At 41.7% G+C, this 23,591-nt stretch overlaps 2 protein-coding genes across 2 annotated transcripts; both read left to right on the plus strand.

The window, feature by feature from the left end:
* Positions 1-9,643: 9,643 nt before the first annotated feature.
* On the plus strand, positions 9,644-11,969 carry LOC145451976 (uncharacterized). The gene has a single exon (XM_080330196.1). The coding sequence runs from the start codon at positions 10,134-10,136 to the stop codon at positions 11,412-11,414; it is 1,281 nt and encodes a 426-aa protein (XP_080186322.1). The 5' UTR covers positions 9,644-10,133; the 3' UTR covers positions 11,415-11,969.
* A 72-nt stretch (positions 11,970-12,041) lies between these two features.
* On the plus strand, positions 12,042-22,765 carry LOC145451983 (ras-related protein Rab-34-like). The gene is made up of 8 exons (XM_080330203.1): positions 12,042-12,212; positions 12,880-13,047; positions 14,156-14,220; positions 14,286-14,337; positions 15,514-15,598; positions 15,658-15,748; positions 17,245-17,364; positions 21,911-22,765. Exons 1-8 carry the CDS (start codon positions 12,052-12,054, stop codon positions 21,973-21,975), a joined length of 807 nt encoding a protein of 268 aa, XP_080186329.1. The 5' UTR covers positions 12,042-12,051; the 3' UTR covers positions 21,976-22,765.
* The last annotated feature ends 826 nt before the right edge of the window (positions 22,766-23,591 follow it).

Genomic DNA, 23,591 nt, shown 5'->3' on the forward strand with positions numbered 1-23,591 from the left:
CGAACTAGAGACACTGTCCCCTGGCACCAGCAGTGTAAAAGTGTATAACAAGGCGTCCTTATCCTCGCTAATACGTCAGCCTTTCATTTTTTTTATCGCAATACGTTGGGAAAAGGTAAGAGTGCGCTTTCCTCCCGTGCACGATTAGATCAATGGACAATTCCCAGGCTGATAAGGGCCGAGTCTTGCCTAAAAACACTGAATTTTGCGTAAAATATATTGAGGAATAGGCTGATCAGCTGTTAGCCGTCATCGAAAACGAACTATATGAGCTAACGCGCTTGACGTTGGGTTGTAAGCAAATGGCTTGAAGGCCACAATTTCACGGTGAAATTGACATTGGAGAATATAAAATAAAGTAAATATTTGAATGCAAACCGAGAATCTTAGTAAACTGTTTCATGAGATCATCATCTCATCACCTATCTCAGTATGAAACACAGTTAAAATTAGCACAGACCAACTCCGGCTTTTGCGTGAAATCCGCAATGCGGTAGTCAGCGTTAGCAGGGCCGTAACAGCACTTCGTCAGCCCCCCCCCAAAACGTTGGCCTTGGGCCCCCCACAGGGTGATAAACCTAACCTCTGGGGGGCTTCGCCCCCCAGACCACCCTTTGGTTATTCGCTTTTTGACGCTATTTCACTTCGGAATTCGGTGTCTGTTTAGTGAGACAGCTTTTCCCGCCAAGACGCGCGAAGCGCGAAAAATTCCAGTAAATCATGATTGAATCGGGCAATATGATGGACCACCCAATAATAATTAGACATCTTCGGGCGTATACCCGTTGGCAGGAACGAAACAGCACTTCGTCAGCCCCGTCCCCCTCACAAACACTTGGGTTTGGGTTTCTCATAGGGTGATAAACCGACCCCTCATCACAGTGCTTCGCTTTTGCCACGAAATTAGCTGCACTGTTTAGTGAGCCAGCTCGAAGCACGAAAATTTTCGAGAATTCATGATACAATCGGTCAATAAGATCTGGAATTGCATATATATTGCTATCAATATCTTGTCCTCTCTGCTCACGTTATCAGATTTACCGGAAACTGTAGGGCCCGTAAATAATAATTAAACATCTTCAGGCGGGCGAACCGTTGGTATGACTTCGTTACATGATTTTATTTCGTGACCTCCTTTCTGCTATATCAAAAATATAGAATCGCTCAAACGTACTAAACCAGGGGTGGCCAACCTTTTCAGCCAAAGGGCAACATTTGATTAAAGAACTATTGTGCGGACCACTAGCCGCGCTAAGCGCGAAAATTTTCGAAGTTCATGGGTCAATAATATTGTCACTTGACTATATTGCGGGCCTGCTGTATATCGCTGGGCTCAGTTTGCAAGGAATGGACTATTCGGCGCCTGATCGACATATCGATATCGAAAGCTTCTACCAACATGCGTCAATCATTTTCTGCCTAGTTTTCATAGTCGACGGTCTTTTTGCGAGCGCAAACGCCAGGTCGCGTATGTTGAACGACACTTTGTCGCGTAATCGCGAATATAGTTAGACTCGATCTGGCACATTAGGCGTTCTTTCATTTTCACAAAGGGGTAACAATATTAAAATCAAGAAATCGAGTGACAACATGTTGAGCGAAGCGTGTAGAAATTTTTTACTTTTGATAAATCTATCGCAAATTATTCTGCTTTATAGTAGTGTTCGAAGATCTACCAAAATGTGACTGGCCCATGGATCTGCCAATGCGTTGGAACTGATATTTTAATCATCACATCTCAAGTGTTGCGGACAGACTAATCAAATTTTTGGTTGGCCTTGCAAGTTCACAATCTGTGAATTCCATTTTTGATAATATTACTCATTTTGGCAATTCCTTGCGGGCCACTCAAAACCTTCTCGCGGGCCACGGGTTGGCCGGCCCTGTACTAAACTAAAAGACGCACACGATTTCAAATTGGTATTTCTTCACTGGCATTTTTTCCTGCTGGATGGTATTTGTCTTCTGAGGTTCAGATTGCCAAGACAGGAACATATGGCACCAGTCATTTAGGCGACTATGGACAATTAAGCCATTTATTTTGTATATATAACGAAGTTTTCGGTCTGCGTAAGAGCAGTCCGTTTCGGCCAAGCTTTTCGCGCTGCCAATCGTTCTGGCACACTTCTTGGAGTCGCATGTAATAAGTCCTAAATCGTTATATATCTTGGTGCGTAGTGGCGTGTTAATGGCCAACGCCGATATGTCAATTTCTATAAATCTTGCGTGTTTTTTCTTGGGGGAAGAGTACGAAATAATCAATATATTTGGCAACTTTAAATCGCGCGCAGCGCGAAAAATTTTGGAAAAAATTCCATAAATTTTCAAAAAATATTCTAAAATTTATGCTAATTCACGAAATAATTTGGGGCCCCCTTCGAGCTCGGGCCCCCACCAATTGGGGGGTTTGGGGTGCGGCAGTTACGGTGCTGAGCGTTAGGCCTACCATAGTTGACCTCGATAATGAAATTACTGCCCTAATCACTGAGTGTCAACCTCGGGACTTGGCACAGCGTTCGATACTGAAATCAAGATATACCGTCCAAAAGCTCAAGACGGATATAGGTATGGAGCATCGTTAAAATCGATAGAGACCAATACCGGTATTGCGTAAAATCTGTTAGTGATAAATGGCGAGTCAGCTCTCGCTCGACTTAAGAAACGAAATTACCACCCACATAGTTCAGTGATAAACTTTAAACTTTGTACGGCGATCGATACTAACACTAAGACCAACTATGCCAAATGTCATGACCGATCTCGGTATGGAACATCGCCAAAATCAATGGAGACCAATACCCGCTTTTGAGTAAAATCTGTTTGCGATACATGACGGATCAGCCAGCACACAGTCAACTTTGGAAACGACATTTACCGTACACTTTAAGTAGCAACCCTGAAACTTGGAGCAGTGTTAAATACGATACGACCTTCACGACATAACATACCAAGTTACAAGAATTATCATGCAGCGAAACATCGTCAAAATCGACCTATAACAGCAAAGGTCGACTCAACGCATATTACGGTAACCTAGTTCATATATAGATACGATTGTTACATCACACCTTAAGGGCAACTAGGTAGGTTGCCCACTTGCTCGGTAATTTTATGAATAGGAGAGAGTAAATCACCGTTTCTTTATTGTGCGCGGCTTTGAGAGAACAGACAGTGAAAGCTTGTTATGAGCGCTACCGGAGCAAGCGACGGCTAGGCATTCACAAAGCGAAAACACAGAAGAGAATTCGATTTTCGCAAAGACTTCGCTAGGTATGGGCATTTACAAGCGAAAGCACAAGAATAATGCGGGTTTCGCTGTGATTTCGATTGCTGTGCGTCTATAAATAATAAATAATTCTTATTGAACAGAATGTTAGGTGGGGCAATGCCCCTGTTGGCCTATAGGACGAGCCGCCACTGCATTTTCATAAAGTGGTAACAATATTAAAAGCATGAAATCGAGTGACAACGCTCGAAGCGTGTAAAAAAATTTTACTTTTGATAAATCTATCGCAAATTATTCTGCTGTATTGTAGTGTACAAAGATCTACCAAACTGTGACTGGCTCATGGATCTGCTAATGGGTCGGAACTGATATTTTAGTATTTTAGTGTTGCGGCCGGATTAATCAAATTTTTGGTTGGCCTTGCAACTTCACAATCTGTGCAATCCATTTTTAATAATATTACCAATTTTGGAAATTAGCTCGCGGGCTTCTCAAAACCTTCTCGCGGTCCACCGGTTGGCCGACCCTGGGATAGAGGGTGAAACGCGAAGCGGGCCCGATGAACAACTGAAATCGACCATATGCGCGCGCAAACGCTAATACCGAAATGCATAATAGATAATATGCATAACACGATACTTAAGCGATATTTAGCACTTGACTAGATCTTATAGAACCTATATACTTAACGCACTGGTATTTTGATTTTGATTCTAAAAACCACCATAAAGAATGAAATATTCATCCCATATATATATACTGACCATACGCCCACGACTAACCGAAAGATGAATGCCATATCTTACGCAATAGCAACACCCCACGCATAGGTACCTGTATTGCATTGGCGTATCCAAGGAAGGGCGAACGGGGCGATCGCTCCCCCCAAATGTTTGGAAAATTTTCATAAAATCAATAAATATTACAGTATTTTGGAGCAGATGAAAGCAACCTAAAAATTTTCTTCGCCCTTCGCGCGATTTAGTGTCCATACTTCTCTTGGTTTTATTATCGGTATCTCGAAAAAAACTCTTCCGCACAAACCCAGAATTGAATGTAGCTGCATTCTTAATCATGAGAATACAATAGTACCAGCAATAGATGCACTAGAGTAGCCCGAGATCGTTGGGTTGATTGAGTCCAGGGGTGTCAGTTCAGTACACGAAGACATATAAAGTATAGGATTACCATATTTTGGAAATCTGAAGAGGCACTTTTTCAAAATTTTACAACTTGCAAATCCGGAGGAAAATCCTGAAAATGGTAAATTTTTCCCATATCGTGGTCGGTTAACTAAAAAAAGGTCAACTTTCTGGCTCAGGTCCCAGGTCAACTTCCCGGCCCAGCTCCCGAAATGCCCGCCGGAACGTTACCTCAGTGCTGATTTACTGTATCTAAGTCTATTTTTCCATTATTTACCCAAAATTCTTTAAAAAGATGACATTTGGGCCAGAGTCGGAGTAATTACAATATTTTAATTCAATTACAATTACAATTACTGTTAAACATGTAAATAATTACAATTATAATTACAATTACAATTGCTTTTAAACAGATAATTTATTCAGTAAAGAGGTGTTCTTTGACAGCCGTAGCGACGTAATAAGCTACTGAAAACTACAAGCACAGAAAAACGTTTCAAGCGACTGTTAAGAACCAAAGGTTTGAGCGAGTAACAGCGACTAGGCTACATGACAGTCAATGAAATGTAATCAAACGATTAGGCTACACAGAGCTGAGTCAGGATAATGAAATGTAATTGGTAAGGCGTCAGCGATAAGGATGATACCGATAAGGCGCGTAAAATAAAAATAAATGCAAAAGGAAAGAACCTCCTGATAACTAAGAATTACAATATTTTGGTTCGCATTTACATTTTCACTTGCTCGGAAACTGTTAGATTGCATTTGATGAACATTAGGGTGCGAAAATGTTTCTGGCCCCAGTAAATAAGGCCAAGATTGGAGGTAAGATTGGGATAACATCTGTACAAATGCGTGACCAAGTTTGATGAAGCCTTGGTTGGAAACTTGAATTTTTTTGCTATTGTTGCAACAAGCCTCGGTACTGGTCAGAGATTTAAAAAAACTTTGACCGTGGTGTAGGAAATGGTTCAGCACAGGTTTCAGACGAGTTTATTTGCTTTTCATCCATTCTTGAAAGATTAGGATTTAGTTTAGCCCACTGGTTCTCTAACTTTTTTAGACACGCCCCCTTTATTACAGTGAATATTCCGTGCCCCCTTATCGTCATAGCACACAATGAAACCAGAAAGTTAGCAATCTTTACATATAGTTTGATGGTATGGAAGGTTATGACTGTTGACAAGATAATTCTCCAATACGAAATTCCAACTATATACCGAGCAATAACCATAAAACGGAGGTGAATCGGGCCAAGCGCGGAAAAGATTTCAGTTCGCTGGAGCGTCACGCCCCGTTCAGATGCTTTCACGCCGCCCAATGGGGCGCGCCCCCAGTTTGAGAACCACTGGTTTAGCCTATATTGTAATTCACAAAGTTTTCTGTTGCTACTGAAATATGGGAAACAGTTTAGCGTGACTGAATTATCTAGTTATAGTGCAGCACGCATAGAACACCGATGTAAATAGGCTAATTATTACGCGTGGGGACTGTTTAACTAAGGCTTTAAGGCCCCTCGTCCTCATCCTGGTTCGTACCGGATTTTCACCGGTGCGACGAATAAATGATTGATTAAATGATTATTTTATGTTGTGATTGTCAGGTTTCCATGAAAATGTAATTGAGATTGTAATTGAGCAAAATTTTGATCAAATTACAATTACAGTTACACAAAATAGAAATGCCTTAATTACAATTACAATTACATGAAAAAATGTAATTAATTACATTCAGCTCAATTACCCATTACAATTGATCCAACTCTGATTTGGGCGTCATCCGACGACACTTTCAAAAAAAGTCAAAAAAGAGGATGTATGGTAAGTTGGTAACCCCATATAAAGGGACTCCGCAAAGTGCGATCCCAAAATGATTTACGGCCATATAAAACCGACGCATGTATTTCGAAGCCATCGATTTAGATTTTGGGGTGCTTAAATGGCTGGCGCCTAATGATCCTGTCCCTGCAATTAGGACCGTGACCGCCGCACTATAAACCCCCCAATTGGGGGAGCGAGCTCAAAAGGGACCCAAATGTATTTCGTGAATTAACATAAATTATAGAGTATTTTTTGAAAATTCATGCAATTTTTTTGAAAGTTTTTCGCGCTATGCGCGATTTCCAGTTGCCAGATATTGATATAATTTTGATTTTTGAGTACTCTTCCCCTAAGAAAAGACAAGCAAGATTTATAGAATTGGGCGTGTCGGCGTTGGCCATTATCGCGCCACGATGCACCAAGACATATAAAGTTTTAGGCCATGTAACATGCGACTCCAAGAAGTGTGCTAGAAAACCTTGTCCGAAAAGGACTGCCGTTATGCTGACTGAAAACTTCGTTATACCGAGCGAGATAGTGTAATGGTTATGCGTCCGGCTTCTCGAGCGGTAGGTCGTGGATTCGATCCCCGGCCGGGGCATACCAAAGACTCGAAAATTGGTATCCACAGCTATCCTGCTAGGCGCTCAGCAATCACCGATAGCATGGAGGAGAAAAAAAACGGGGCGCAGACTAGATGGCCTCATGGGGCCCTATCGCAACTCCGTCGTCAAAGCATCTCGATGGTGCAGGCGAAAAAGAATATCATACCCAGCACCGTAACTGCCGCACCCCAAACCCCCAATTGAAGGGGGCCCGAGCTCGAAGGGGGCCCAAAATTATTTCGTGAATTAGCATAAATTAAAGAGTATTTTTTTTAAATTTATGCAACTTTTTCAATTTTTTTTCGCGCTGCGCGCGATGTCAACCTGCCAAACATCTTCAATATTTGTACTCATCCTCCAAGAAAAAACACGCAAGATTTATAGAAATAGACATATCGGCGTTGGTCATTACAGCGCCACGACGCACCAAGACATATAACGATTTAGGACATATTACATGCGACTCCAAGAAGTGTGCCAGAACGATCAGCGCGAAAACTTTGGCCGAAAAGGACTGCCCTTACGCTGTCCGAAAACTTCGTTATATATACAAAATACATATAGGTTTAATTGTCAATAGGCGCCTAAATGACTGGCGCCAAATGTTCCTGTCTTGGCAATCTGAACCTCAGAAGACAAATACCATCCCGCAGGGAAGAATTATATGCCAGTGAAGAAATACCAATTTGAAATCGTCTGCGTCTTTTAGTTTAGTACGTTTGGGCTATTCTATATTTTTTGATATAGCAGACAGGAGGTCACGTCACGTCACATCATGTAACGAAGTCATACCAACGGGTCCGCCCGCCCGAAGATGTTTAATTATTATTTACGGGCGCTACAGTTTCCGGTAAATCTGATAACGTGAGCAGAGAGGACAAGAAATTGATAGCAATATATATGCAATTCCCGATCTTATTGGCCGCTTTTATCATGAACAGGGCTGGGCACAATGATTCGAGTACTCGAATCAGAATCGAGTATTAATTTTAATGATTCGAGTCGAGTAGTAAAGGACGATTCTTTTGAGTACTGAAATTGTACTCTTCTCGCCACTGAATGTTAATTTATCAACGAGAATTATAGTTTCGATACTAATTTTCACTGTAGAAGCTTTGGAACCTTGATTGGCTGTATCGTAGCATACGAAACATATGGTACAAAGCTACGAAGGTTACTGGATGTAGCACATTTCCGAAGTCATGATTATCCCACAACATCATCACCAAGTGAAATGAAGTCGGTACGGTCGAAAAAAATACCAAAGTATCATTTATGAGACGGATAACAGGCATTAAATTATTTGTGGTGACATAAGAGTTAGATATTTGAACTTTGACGTATTATATTAAGTCATGGCGTCATAATGGGTGATACTAGATTACTGGACTCGACTCGAAGCATATTACGTGATTCAAAATCGAATCACTCCGGTACTCGATTTTGCCCAGCCCTAATCATGAATTATCGAAAATTTTCGCGCCTAGCGCTGGCTCACTAGACATAGTACGACTAATTTCGTGACAAAAGCGAACAATGTGATGGGCGAGGGGGCGGGGGCGGGTTATCACCCTATCGGAGCCAAAGACCCAATTTTTTTGAGCGGGCTGACGAAGTGCTGTTTCATTCCTGCCAACGGGTGTACGCCCGATAATATTGACCGGTTCAATCATGAATTATATAAATTTTTCGCGCTTCGCGCGTCCAGGCGGGAATATCTGACTCACTAAACGGACAGCCAATGTAGATGACAAGTAGCGGCAAAGATCGGATTGCCAGAGGGGGGGTCTGGGGGGCGAAGCCCCCCAGAAGTTCGGTTTATCACCGTATGGGGGGCCCTAGACCAACGTTTTGGGGGGGCTGACGAAGTGCTGTTACGGCCCTGATCATACCCCTCTCTCTCTCTCTCTCTCTCTATACAAAATACATATAGGTTTAATTGTCCATAGGCGCCTTGACAATCTGAACCTCACAAGACAAATACCATCCCGCAGGGAAAAGTTATATGCCAATGAAGGAATGCCAATTTGAAATCGTGTGCGTCTTTTGGTTTAATAGCCTACGTTTGGGCGATTCTATATTTTTTGATATGGCAGACTAGAGGTCACTGGAGGTCACGAAATAACATCATGTTACAGAGTCACACCAACGGGCCCTACAGTCTCCAAGACACCTCACTCAGCTCTACCGGTAAATCAGATTACGTGAACAGAGAGAAGAAGAAATTGAGAGCCTATATGCAATTCCCGATCATATATTGACCGATTTTATCATGAATTATCGAAGATTTTAGCCCTTCCCGCTGGCTCGCTAAACAGTGCGACTAATTTCGTGGCAAAAGCGAAAAACTTTATTGGGGGTAGGTTTATCACTCTATGGGAGCCCAAGACCCAAGTTTTTTTTAGGGGCCTGACGAAGTGTTGTTTCGTTCCTGCCAATGGGTATACGCCCGAAGATGTTGAATTCTGTCGACGTTCATTCTGAAGTTTCTGCAATTATGAAGCGAAACTGCCTTATGATTTCCCCACCTTAGAAAATACAAATTAGGTTAGGACCCCCGATTGAGAATCACAAGTCTTCGAGTCGGTTTTCCTTACTATTTTTATTCGTTTCCTTCTCAAGTTTGTTTTTGTAAAGGTGTCTTAAAGAACGAACGGCGACCAAGGGGAGGAAGTCGGCGTGATTTATATAATCATTGTGTCATGTGTCTATCGCATTCTCTTTCGTGTGTCCTGGGAACCACCGAGCCGACAAGATAGCGTGCAATGATGAAGCGTCCAGCTTCTTGATCGGTAAGTCGTGGGCTCAATCCCCGGCCGGGCCAGATCAAAGACCTGATTAGTAACACTGGGATCCATGACTTCTTTGCTTGGAGCTCATGCATTACTGGGATAGCATTGAGGGGTGGTGCAAGACTTAGAAAGCCGTAGAACGCCGTAGAAGGCTATATTCGCACGGCCTCCATGTCCAGCGGCATATGTAGGCCTACATCATGCAGTCATGGTATGCATTTGCACAGATCGTTTTTATGTGTATTATGAGTCGGATAATTTGCCGCAAAAACATCAAGGACAAAAATAAACTACGTCCTTTCCTTCCTATAAAACGCAATATCCGAAAATTCCGACAAATCCGATTTCATTGAAAAAACGGACCTTTTAGTTTTGATGTATTCTATGGTGTCTATCAACCGGTCGACGAGACGAGAGTAGACTCGAGTCCGTGTTGTATAGTGTTGTTTACTTCGCTGCGGAGTTATTAGGAGCAAATAGAAGGCGACGTCGCAGTGATGCAAATTTAGCAACATTAATGGTATTGAAAAGAATGATTTATCGCATAAATGGATGATGACAGTTTTGCCGACCTCAGCTCTGATGACGACTCGCAGCTCAACGATATAGTCGATAATTTTGGCTACAGCTTACCTGAAATTCTCGAGTCTGAAGAATCTGATGTGAGTGAAATCGATAACGTCACTTCGAAAATTCGAAAATCAGAGAATTCTGAAGTTGATTCGGATGTGGACGATGTCCTTATTCAAGGAAATGTCGGCGCTGCCGACTTTCTGCCGTACCAATCGTCAGTGAGTCGTCTTGATGAACTTGACCACCACAAACCTGAAAAATCCCGTCCAGGAGCAGTGAAAACGTTCGGCGATTTACTTGCTGATCTTGCCGAAAAGCGGAAATCTGCTCCTAAGAAAGTCAAAGCGATTCCCAAAAAGCATGTGAAACAGCAAAATCGCAAACCTCGTAAAGTCGCTAAAAGCGAGAAAAAAACTTCGCAAAAGAAACCCAAGAAACCAAAGGAAATTAAGGCGAAGATGGAGCCAAAACAGAAAGCTCCGAAGGATGAATTTGAGGAAACCGAAGATGGGAGATATAAATGCCCGGTATGCCCAAAAACGTATTCCCTCGTTCAAACTGTCCGGACGCACTTTCAGAAACATTTGAATGACACATTGCAAATTTGCGGCATCTGCGGTACTGGGTATACTAAAAAACACAATTGTGGCAACAAGGAATATCGATGCCCTATATGCTCGAAGGTATGTAGCAATGCAACGGCCCTTCGTTATCACGAGGCGATACATTCATCGGAAAAGAACTACGTCTGTAAAATCTGTGATGCTTCATTTCTTAATAGCTATCGTCTTGTGAAACATTCAGCGATGCACAAAGAGAGACGACACAAATGTCCGGTTTGTGATAAAGCATTTGTCAGTAACCAGTTACTACGCGTGCATTGTAGAACTCATACATCTGAAAAACCATTCGAATGTGAAATTTGTGGTAAAAAATTTTCTCAAAGAGCCAATCGCAATATCCACCGTAGGGTGCATACTAAAGTACATCCCTACATGTGTCACATTTGTGATGACTCGTTTGCTTACAAATCAACATTTGATGCCCACGTTCGCACCCATACCAAGGAAAGGCCATTTTCTTGTGATGAATGTGGGAAAACATTTAGCCATCGCGGTTCGCTGCATCATCATAAAGCCACGCATCGGAAACCGAGCTATCAGTGTGAGGTTTGCGGCGTCGAATATAGGCATCCCCATGCTTTGAAATCCCATCAGAAAAAGATTCACGGTATGAAGGTTAGTTTTAGGAAGTAAGTTTTTAGAAACAAGTCCCTTTATCCGGATATTGCTCATAGGCATGTCTAGGGTGCACGATAACAAGCTGGCAAGACCAGACCTAGCAGAATCTCTGTGTGGAAAATGTAACATTTGACCACATCCTATCCTATCAGCCTGTTTTGTCGGAACGAAACATCGCCTGTGAATATGATAGTTTAGTTTTATCAAGCCTGAGCAGCAGCATTATTATTTGATGGTTTTGGACATGTTGCTGTGTATCCACTATGCAATGGTGTGGCTAGTCTATTGCACATATTGGAGTGTAACATTTGGTGGAGCTAATTCCGTAAAATCAATCTTTCTATATCTTAGGCTGCAAGTCCTAAGGCCATGTGTTTTTGTTTCGTGGCGTTGATGTAATTACCTGCTGATAGTATTTTTGTTTCATAACGTAACTATCTCTTGGTAGTAATACGATAGCATGACGTAAATCTGCCAAATGTAAATGTGTTCTTGCCATTCTTTTGTTAACCAGTGACAAAAACTGTTAACGTTGGACTGTTATGAAACATTTTTTCATGTTTATTACAGTTACGGTTCAACCTTTTGTAACGATTCACTGTTACGCTTCCACATTAGGTAGCATTTTAGCTGTGTATCGCTAGTCTATATTATGGCTTCGGATGTTGGCCGAATCCATCACAAGGTTCATAAGGATCGAGTCATCTCGACGTTTCCAAAATGTTTTCACGAGCAAGCCGTCGTCGACAAGAATCACGATTTTGACCCAAGAACCCGCGAGATGTGCCGAAGCCATCAGGCTGTCAGTGTTGGGTAAGGGTATCACACTAAGTTGACTGATTATTATCGGAAATGGTCAGTAACGTACATTTATGTCTACTTCAGAATTGTAGGAGGCATACTCAGTGTCTGTGCTTTTGAACTACTCCCACTTCTATTTCAAGCCAAACTGCTTGCTTTATTCATTTTCGATTTTTTAAGTTCAAAGTAGTGTTAGCATAGATTGGTATTGCTTGGAAACACGGCGTTGATGCCCAGACGTCATGTCAGCAGATTGGAATTATAATAATTCTATTTACTTGAGACACCATGTCCCTGAACTGGTCCAAGATATGGATTGTTTATTGAAGTGATGCTCTTACTCTGTTATTAGGCTGACCCTCATACTTCATCAATGTATGTTATGTTTTGATGTTCTTCAATAGGTATTGAGTTTGAGCGAATAAGTTGTAATCTCGATAGAGACATGCAATTTAACTGTTTGGGCAATGGTATATAAATAATGATTGTCGTCAAACCAAATATCAGTAGAAGTAGATCGTGGTTTGACTGATGCCAGGCGTGAGGTAGGGTTTGCTTATTTTAATCTTCTTATCAATTTGCAAGTCTGCCAATTAAATTTAAAAAAATTGAAAATCTTCCTCTCTGCATGATCAAAAAGTGTCTCCAACTGTAAATCATGTTCAAAACAAATTTACAGGTTGAAGATATGCAAGATGATCATTATTGGTGACGTCGGTGTGGGGAAGACCTCGCTGGTGTCGCGATTCTGTAAAGAATCTTTCGACAAAGATTACAAAGCGACTATTGGCGTTGATTTTGAAGTGGAAAGATTCGAGATACTGGGTTGTCCGTTTACATTGCAAATGTGAGTTGACTGGATTGAGGCCTGGGTATTTTTTTTATGACTTTTCACATCGTTCTTTTACTCATTCAATCATGGTGATTTAGCGACGATTGTCTCGGTAATGGCAAATGACTACCTGCTGTGTCACTGCTGACGCTCGTGCACATAGGAACTCGTGTGTATAGTCTTCTGGATGGTAGGCTACCAAGTTTGTACAACTATATGTCATAATTTCAATGATATAAAACCTCTGTCCAATTAGAATACAGAGCTTACATGTCGATTACTGATACACTACATGAAGATGTAAATGTCAAGTTCATAATATGCTGAAACTGAATTGTAATTAAATTTGAAGAACCCCATTAAATGTGATTGGAAGTATCATGAATATATTGGCGCTTCCCATCAATTTGAGTTGATATTGGCGAATTATCTACTCTATTATGAATTGAATTACATTCATCATATTTCTAACCAGACAGTAGTAATTTCATGCCCTGTACTGTTACCAAGAATTGTGTTGCCGTCAATCATCTCTGGTTGATATGATCAGTTTAAGTATGTTAAAACATTAATGCTTTCTATCTCTCCCTCCATAGTCTTGGTCTGGTCCTTGTATAAAACGTGTAACTCTGATAAGTGTATAACTTTATCACAAGACAAACTGTTTAGAGGATTGTCTTCATACATTATTCAATGGCTTCATACATACCATACTTGAAAGTTTAATTTTCCGTACAATATACAATGACTGGAGTATGAAATTCTCTAGTGATATCTGCACCACCTTACTGAGGCACTCAACTCTAAATACGAAATAGTCTCAAATTTGTCCTTGTTTCCTTGTCCTGCGGCATATCACATCATGCACTTTAGTATGCATATTGCATATGCACAGATCGTGTGTAAAAGTGTATGTATATCATGATCGGTGTATATGCCGCTAAACAGTGTCCAAATCCTATTCCTAAAGAATTTTCTACATTGGTAATGGATGTGCCTGTACAAAAATATCTTTTATACTGAATAACAATTTTAAGTTTTGATTCTTGTATGTCAGTTCGTCTTGAGATGACCCTGAGGTTCCAACAAACTATTCCATTAACCATATACGATCTACTATCAGGTGGGACACAGCTGGACAAGAGAGATTTCAATGCATTGCAGCCGCATATTATCGTGGTGCGCATGGTCAGTATTGTTGCATATTATACTGAATGCGATACATAACCGATAATCATGTCTATTTTTTTCAGTTGTGACCATTGTCTTTGACTTGTCGGACATCCAAAGTTTAAAAAATGCCAGGTAGGTCATGTGTTTGTTATTTATTGCTACGTTTTTTCAAATAGAGCACAATGTTTATTTTCCATGTATGGCAAACAGTACATTGGTTTTGTGATTTGTTCTTACACGTAACTGCATATATGATATTTATCATGCTGAATGCTTTGTGTGTTTCATGAATGCATTGCCTTGCGGCCGAGTAAATACCGCATGTCCGTATCTGTTCTGAAATTGAGGCGAAAGAAATCTTTTATCAGGACTTTTGATTGCTGTCTTTGTGGTGGCTGTATACGGGACGGGGTGGGGTATGGATGTGTAAATTTGACTTGGACTGGTAATAGCTTTTCAAGTACTATCAGCCTACCAGTTTCCATTTGCTAAGCAGGGCTGTTCTATTCATTCGTAATTTCTGCTTACGATGACTGCGCACATTGTTGTGGCCATCGTATGTGTTCTAAATAAAGTCAGTGCTTCATAAATTCATGTTACATCTCACTGATCTCATGTGACTCCTTGATCACCTTGGAGTGACATTGACCTATTCAGCTCTGCAAATAGCATACATTTTTGTTTGAGTCGTAAAAAAGTGTACTTAGCTCTTTCATAAGGTGGAATTCCTGTCTACCGAGATTTGCTTACAGCACTTACCAGTGGATTAAATCCACTGTGATCGAATATCGAGTCTTTGCATTGTTATCAAGCCGATAGTCGACTAGAACCAACTTGATTAAAGTCAATGATGTCCTGAATTAATATAAGGCATGCAATCTTTTCCGGTTCGTGTTTTTACCGTCGGAGTAGGCCTATATATATTTCTATTATGACACGCTCCAATAGTGATCAACGCATCACTGGGTCTTGGTTAGGGCAAAGTCGGTTTTTGTCACTTCTTTCGACGTGTAGTGTGCGCATATTCATGAGTGATGCAAAATGAATACGGTAATACGAATGGGTGCAATTATCGAAAATATGTTCAGTTACGGTGATCCTGGGTCTACTTGTCCCAGTAGTTATAGCAATTTCACTCATTAAAGAGATACAAACAGATCTCAAAACTATTTTAGGCTTTTACAAAATGCAAGATTGTATAAAGTTGATAGTAGAGATGGAAGTAGTTTAAAAACATCAGTATTTAATTGAGTAATGCAACTCGGTACTAGAGTACTTTGTTACCAAGCATATCTGCCCTCTTTCTAGAATATGGCTTCAATCTGCGATGAAAGAGAATCAAGGGCAAACCAACATCAAAGTGTTCCTGGTCGGAACGAAGCGAGATCTGGTGGTGAGTTAGATCGCCTACTTTACTCGTTCGACCTCGAAACGAATTACTTATTTATCCAGACCGACGCAGCGTACAGGGATATTGAACGGGAGGCGGTGGAGATCGCAAAGAATCTGGGCGCGGAATATTGGGCGGCTTCAGCAAGCACAGGTGAGTTTCGTGTTCTAGTACCAGGGTTGTTACCGAGTCACTAGTCAATCACCAAGTCATGTTGAGTCGAGTCATTTTCAATTCACCACCGAGTCAAGTCCGAGTCAAACCAAGTATTATGACTCAAGACTAGGAAAGCCAAGACAGACATTTCATTGTAACTTCGAATAATAGATAAGTTATCATATTATTGGTATTTCGTTCATCAGTCAGTGATACTTGGAAAATAGGGCCAGCAACTGTTGAAACTTAGGAAAATTACTATATTATGAATGCGAGACATTCTATATCACTCGCGCAGAGCGACTAGAGCAGGGCTGTGCAACCTGCGGCCGTAGAAGGAAATTTGTGCGGCCGTCGACACGTAATTCAATTGTTATGTGTTAGCGGCCATCGACATGCAAATTGAAATTACGAATTCACTCCCGAATGTTCGAGAGATTTTAATCAACCTTGAAATCTTCTTCATTTCTCTATTTTAATGTAGTTGCGTCCTTTGTAGTCTGAGCTGGAGTCGTGTGCTCCCCACGAAAGAAATTTGTTTCTAGTACATTCGGGAGATTCCAATATATTTCTACTATACCGGCAATCCTGATGGGGGGGGGGGGGTCGAGAAATAACAGCATCCAACAAAGTGACTGATAACAATTGGCCCACCCGAAGATGCATCGTTGTTTCTAACTTGCCCTAAATTTTCGAAGTCACTCCCTCTATAACTCCACCGGTGAATCTGATCACATGGGCTGTGAAAGGATAAATATTTGATAGTAATATGTGATACTGCTACTATTAATGACGGAAAAAATTTTAGGCGCGACATTGCGAAGTCTCAATAAATATTTATAACTTTACCGCTCGCGATTTCGGCGCGTATGATAGGCCGATATGAAAAGTAAAATAACCCGGAGCGCACCAGAAGGGGGCACGGATAATTTAACACAGGTACGGCTATGCTCTGGAATGTGGCGGTGATTAGCAAAAAGGTTGCCCGCCTCTAGACTAGAGTCACGGCACTATGACTCGGACTCGACCCTTTACTAGCTGACTTGGACTCAACCTTGACTCGGTGGTGGATTGAAAATGACTCGACTTGACTCGAGACAAAACTATAAAAGTGAGATGGACCTGGAACCTTGTGACTTGGTTACAACCAGGGTTCGAATTTCAATGAAATGTCGGTCTTGGCCGTCTGAGTCTCGAGTCAATGACTTGGTTCGAGTCATACGCAATGACTTGAGTCCAAGTCGAGTCAATAAACAGATTGACTCGAGTCGAGTCATTTCCCTATTTTGAAAAAATGACTCGAGTCAAGTCGAGTCATCAGAAAATCGTGACTCGAGTCATTACAACCCTGGTTACAACCCTGGATTCGAGTCCTACCTACTTGCTATAACCCGAGCTACTTGATATAACCCGACTTGTAAGATCGACGTCGGGCAAAGACGAGGCTCTACGAACGGGCGGGCTCTTGCTCATTTTCTCGATTGACGTTGCAGGTGAAAACGTCAAGAAATTCTTCTCGAGAGTCGCGGCCCTCGCATTCGAGACGTCGATTTTGAAAGAGTCGGAGAAGCGAGCGAACAGCAGCAACAGGATCGGAGACGGCGGGCTCGTCCGTGAGTGCTTTGTCTCATTTGGGTCGACCGACATTTGGCGCGATGAAAAACGACAGCGCAGCATGTCACTCTATAACCCTAACCCTGTCTGTAAGCCAGGGGTGTCAAACATACGGCCCGCCAAGCCATTTCATCCGGCCCGCGGACCAATTCTGAGTTGACTGATATATATTTATATTATCAATAACATTTATAACAAATGTTGAGATTTTTTGTAGGAATTTCTTCCATTAAATTATCCCTCAAGACAGCAAATGTAGAGCATGTCCATATGCCACATTATTACCACTCCACTATTGTGTTGTGGTTTCTTTCTAGTTGCCACTGGGAAGAAGTCGGTTGAGGCATTTCGAGAAGGCATTGGGTTCACACTAAGTTTAGAGTTTTACTGAAAAATGAAACAAGAAACGTAGTTATTCATAGTAGCGAAAACGTTAATGCAAAACCGTTATTAGCAGTTTACGTGTAGAATACAGTGGTTATAGAAAAATACAATGCAACTATCCGTGATTGCACTGTCGTGTCGTTTCTTACTCAAAAGGTGCCCGGCCTCCAGAGAAGCCCGAATCGCCATTGTTCGCAAATAAAAGTGTTGCTTCTTGCTAGAATAAAGCCCTATGATCCCGGGTTCAATGCAACATACTATTAGCTGTATATACTAGATAATAAAGTATTGAAGTGAAAAGTTGGGGCATGATTTTGGAATCAGTTGACTGGTACGGCCCGCGGGCTATTTGAAGGTTTGAATCCGGCCCGCGACGCAATTTGAGTTTGACACCCCTGCTGTAAACCTTTGGCCTTTGGGAACCACAAATTTTCTTTGAATCATAACATCCACTATCTACCGCGAGACACATCTAACTACGGTATGCCAGGTGTGAGCAAACTGCGCCGTAGAAGGAAAAATGTGCGGCCGACGACATGCAAATTGAATTTACGAATTAACTGGAAGGTTTCATCGCACGGCGCACGATTCAATGCGAGTTCATTTTTCGATTTTAATTAAAGGGGCACTGCGCTCTAAAAATGATGTGGTCTCAAATTGAAGGTAAAAACGAACAAAAATTTTTGGCCGCGGCCATTTCCTTCAGAACGCCACCGTAATGGAGCTGCAATTTATTGAAATTTCTACAAGACCAGCTGCCGCGGCTGCTTAGCCCGTTACATGGCACGATGTCTTCATCGATGTCTTCATCGTCGCACTTGCTCGACACGATAAGGCGGTCACGCAGAGAACGAAACTTAGACACATTTCCTTCATAACATCGGCTGACAACTATCTAAAATTCGTTCTCTGCGTGACTGCCTAATCGCGTCGAGCAAGTGCGACGGTGCAGATATCATGCCATGTAACGGGTTAAGCAGCCGCGACAGCTGGTCTTGTAGAAATTTCAATAAATTGCAGCTCCAGTACGGTGGCGTTCTGAAGGAAATGGCTGCGGCCAAAAATTTTTGTTCGTTTTTACCTTCAATTTGAGACCACATCATTTTTAGAGCGCAGTGCCCCTTTAAGTAGCGTACTTTGCAATCTGAGACTTACAGCGCAGATGCGAACAACATAGAAAAACGATGCGACCCCATGCAGAAATACCAACTTGCAATCGTGTATTCCTCGTGGAAGAAATTCGTTTCTGGTACGTTTGGTCGGTTCCGGTATCTTACCAGTATACCGACAATCCTGACGGGACGTCAAGAAATAACAGTATGTAACAAAGTGACTAATAACCAGAGGTGGTCAGTAACGAAGTACTTCTACTTTTTCGAAGTACTCAAGTAGTTTTCCTCTACTTTTGGTACTTACTCAAGTAGATCTGATTTTTGCTACTTCTACTTCATAATATTTTGTGATCAACTTACTTACTTTTCGCTATTTTCAGTTTGTCAAGTAGAAGTAGTTCAATCTTCCAAACAGGAAGATAGCCTGAGGAATTTCGGGGCTGTTTTCACGGAGTATCAACATTTAATTTTCATAAAATTTGAGTAAAGCTTAGAATTTTCGTCGCGCGCAGTGGATACGGGGTGACCTGACTGGTATGATTTCACGAAAGTATCGATGCATATAATTTAGCTAGCGGGCTGGCGTGGTTCCGTTCACATATGGATATCTATATCTAGATATCCCTGCGTTCGCACGCACAATCCGCGGCTGCAACACCAATGGGTGCGGGCTCGAGTCCGACCAAGGTCGACTTCTGAATTCCGATACCTAAATGTTGGAGGTTTACCTAGGCTCCTCCTCGCCACCTCATCTGCGTCAGCAATGTCTTACAAAAGCCTAGAGGTGGGCCGTGCTATAAGTCGGCAGTTACGGAAAATAAGAAGAATATCGGCCTGGTGTAAATGACCATAGTAGTCAACAAACACCATGAATACCCAAAAACAAACAAGCAAACCACATTGTCGCCCTTCGCCCATCCGAAATAATTCATCACAGTATATATGGCTCATCATAACGATTGAAACTGATGTTTCGCAATCTAGCATTTACTTGCAATATCGTAATCTAGCATGTCCATTGTGCGTCCTAACCTGGAAAAGTGGACTTTTTTGTTAGTATTAGAGTTGTTTTAGCATACCACATTTGAAACTTTCTGGACTAAAGCCATGAAAAACGTGTTCCGCTTTTCGAAGTAGTATTTCTGTTTCACTTTCAATTCCCAGTATCATATACTTTGAGTTATAATTAATATCAGTTCTTTTGTCTGGATAACATATATGTTGAAGTATAAAAGCAAGTGTAGTAATGCCTTCAATTTCCGGAAATAAAGCTACACAATATGGCATTTTTACGGTCCACGATATTTTCTATTAACGTTTACTAATCGCACAAAGTGTTTACACCGTATCCTATACAACTTCTCCGTATTACTCTTCGACTAAACTACGGGCCTTATAATATGGGGGATGGCGTCATATCATGCTATTTTCTAAAACGTGCTGTTCGAGAAAACAGAGGATTAGTATCGCATCTCCATATCAATACTATCATTTTCATCCCATGATGTGGACGAATGCTTAGGCTACAAAAAATTGGATACCTCCTGGTATGCATCAATATGAATCAAGCTCGTCACCATTCGCATATATACCTCAATTTGCACCTTTTTACAATCCATGTGAAAGAATAAGGATCGTTTTCACAAGTACTTACTTACTTGAGTACTTTTAAAGTCAGTCAATTCTGCTTCAAGTAGTTTTAGGTGTCTTATGGAAGAAGTACTTCTACTCGTACTTGAGTAGATTTTTCAGTCACTACTTCTACATGAGTAGCTTTCTTGACTACTTTGACCACCTCTGCTAATAACAATTTCCCCACCTGAAGATGCATCATTTCTAACTTGCGCTAAATTTTCAAAAACACTCCATGCAACAGCTCCACCTGTCAATTTGATCACATGGGTCGAGAAAGATGACTATTTGTTAGTTATATGTGAAACTAATGATGGAATTCACTCATGAATTTGAAAGAAAATTCGTGCTCTACCCTACTGCGGAACGAATCCCAGCAACTGTTCACGATATGGCTACTCACGATTTCGGTGCGTATATATAGTAAGTTGATATGGCAAAATAGATCAGTCCGGAGTGTTCACCAGAAAAGGACATGGACTGTTTAACATGGGCATTTGGCGTCCAGTTAATTCCTTACGACTATACACTAACACAGAAAATAAACTGTGGATCGACAGTGTTGAAGATGGAAACCACTAGATATGATTTTCTCACCAAACGATAACATTTTAAAGAATAGGTACTGCAAATCACTGTGACTCTCGATGTTCCATCTCAGATACCAGTTCAGAAATGCGAGACTTTACCTTGGGAAGTGGCACCTTAAATACAGCGATTGTGAATGGGCAATGGGCATATTCACAAGATTTCCACCATAGCGGAAGATGTATATCAAGCCATCGGCACCTTGTGGGTCAGGTTTATGTGTAGGCCTACCGCTGTTTTGCGATTTCTACGGTTGGTACATGAAAACAGCAACCATTACACTCCTGGGACATATCTCGATAGGAATTGGTGTACATTGGTGTACATTTTCACCCACTGGAATGGTTGTGAAAGAGAAATTTTCTACCGGAAAGGGTCATTAACCCAATTTGCACCCTACGCTATGGGGAAAACTTGAAATAATCGATTTTCGTGTACAGTGTAGGGCGAAGCGTGGAGCCGGATTGGATATCCGCGAATCGATAGTTGAAGTGAAACGTTCATGGAAATAAACCACATGCTAAGTCCAAGTTGGCATAATTACTTCAGACAAGGGTTGGGTTTGATCTTTTAAGTTTCCTGTTTGCGTTGTTTCGATCAATATTAAATACCATCCTGTGAGCAGATAATTAGTATTGGAGATTTTCGGACCAGATCACGGTCATTTCTGGAATCCGGCCTAGGAGTCGGACAAGATCTTTGAAAAACAGGATCGAAGTAGGACCATAGAATTTGTAGATACGCTCTGCACAGTGTAATATGTTAAGTGCACCTTGCGCACTGTGCACAATTCACGGTGAAGTGGATTGTTGACGTCTCTCGATTTTAGGTGTGACCGATAACTCCGAATCGAAGAGCTCCGACAAGGGCTCGCAGTGCTGCAAATCAGGATGAAGTCCAGGATCGGTCAAGGAGGTCTTTTTCCCGAATTACAACTCTTGCCACGCTACCCGAAGCACGCTGGTCTTTCAAATCACATGCTGCGAGTGCTAACTAGGAAATTGTGCGGTCCCTATATGTTTTCTTCGGTAAAAATGTATATTTGAAGCATGCGAGACTAGGCGGTAGGCACCTTAGCGTAAGCGTATTCACCGTTCTTCTCGATATTTACATGCCAATCACAGCCTTTCAAGTGAACTCCTGTGTCATTGTGAAATAATTTGTCATCATCGCCAAGCGTTGCAAAGATTTTTGTCACTGTAGCCGACGCCCACAGTATTTTCTTTTCCGATTTTTCATCCACTCTGTATGGTACGCTGGCACGGCAGATGGGACATCTTATTATTATGTAGTACTTGCTTTACTGGTGTTGTCCGCTTTATATTGTCGCACGCGTCCATCTAGTTCCATCCTGCACGATTCACGTCTTGCGATCATTGCCGTGCACGTTATCATTTTTCATTGCTCTATTTTCCTATTCCGTTTTGGTACATTTTGTTGTTGGTAAGTGTGTGTGCTCGGTTACTGCGTATTGTGTGTGAGTCCGCGGTGGATTTCTTGATATTATTATCGGTCCGATTTCATATACGGTTCTTGAGATTGTTATGTATAGGCTGTCGCGTATATGCGCCTCGCACCGCTTTTCTATAATTTTTTGTGCGTATGTCTGTACATTGAGTCTTGTTGGCAGTGATTGCTAAGCGCGGTAATGAAATACATGATCTCGGAAGCGGACTGCGCCGCAGACGAGTCGCTTGGGTATGGGCGACTGAGGCAAAGCGAGAGGCGGGTTTGGGTTGGATTTGGGGAGAGGCTTGGTTGTGTTATCAAAAGCTGCAAGGCTTTGGTTGAATAGTTACTGTCACTCGAATAGCATAGGACGTATCCCTTCCGTGAATAGGCTTACGTTTGAAGATCGGTGCCGATATGTGTTCTTTCATTGTAGGGTATCGTGATTCTTATACGTTCGAAAGAGCTTGGTAATAATGATCGAGATCGACAGTCCGACATATTTTGAGAATTGGCGGCCTTTGAGATTAAGGAAGTAGCGTGTGTAAGGGCTCGAGTTTTATTGGTAAATGAGGGAGGTACAGAGTCTTTGTTTTCATCAGAGAGATGCCAAAAATGCGATGTAGATGTAAATAGCTAGCCCGTATGCGATAAGGATAATCGACACCACGTTAGAGTTCAACTAGTCAGATCTCACAGTGATCTAGAAGCGGAAACATGTTTCAAGTCGTAGTATATAGTATAGGGTTACCATATTTCTGTTAAGCAAATTCCGGACACTCTTTAGCGCCCACTAACGGATTTTAAAATGAGGTGTAACACATTGACCGTCAATATGACGTCACACTAGTAAAGCATTGCCCATCGACGGTATACACACTATACAGGAATGAAATGGAACATAGGTCATGAATGGGCCATCTGTAATGTGAGCTCTGGTGATTCCTACTTGCCAGGGTTTGCAATAGATTCCTCCACGGGCCGGATGAAATCATCTGGCGGGCCGTGTCTGGCCTGTCAGGTTTGTGTTTGACTGCCCTGCTATACAGTTAGGTCGGTGC

Source organism: Botryllus schlosseri, chromosome 12 (assembly GCF_051294905.1).
Source record: "Botryllus schlosseri isolate E-star chromosome 12, Bs_hap1, whole genome shotgun sequence".
Taxonomy (NCBI): Eukaryota; Metazoa; Chordata; class Ascidiacea; order Stolidobranchia; family Styelidae; genus Botryllus; species Botryllus schlosseri.

Coding starts and splice junctions, on each gene's coding strand:
- LOC145451976 (XM_080330196.1), top strand. CDS start 10,134: ATGGATGATGACAGTTTTGCCGACCTCAGCTCTGATGACGACTCGCAG.
- LOC145451983 (XM_080330203.1), top strand. CDS start 12,052: ATGGCTTCGGATGTTGGCCGAATCCATCACAAGGTTCATAAGGATCGA. Junction 13,048..14,155: donor TGTCCGTTTACATTGCAAAT/GTGAGTTGACTG, acceptor ATCTACTATCAG/GTGGGACACAGCTGGACAAG. Junction 14,221..14,285: donor ATATTATCGTGGTGCGCATG/GTCAGTATTGTT, acceptor TATTTTTTTCAG/TTGTGACCATTGTCTTTGAC.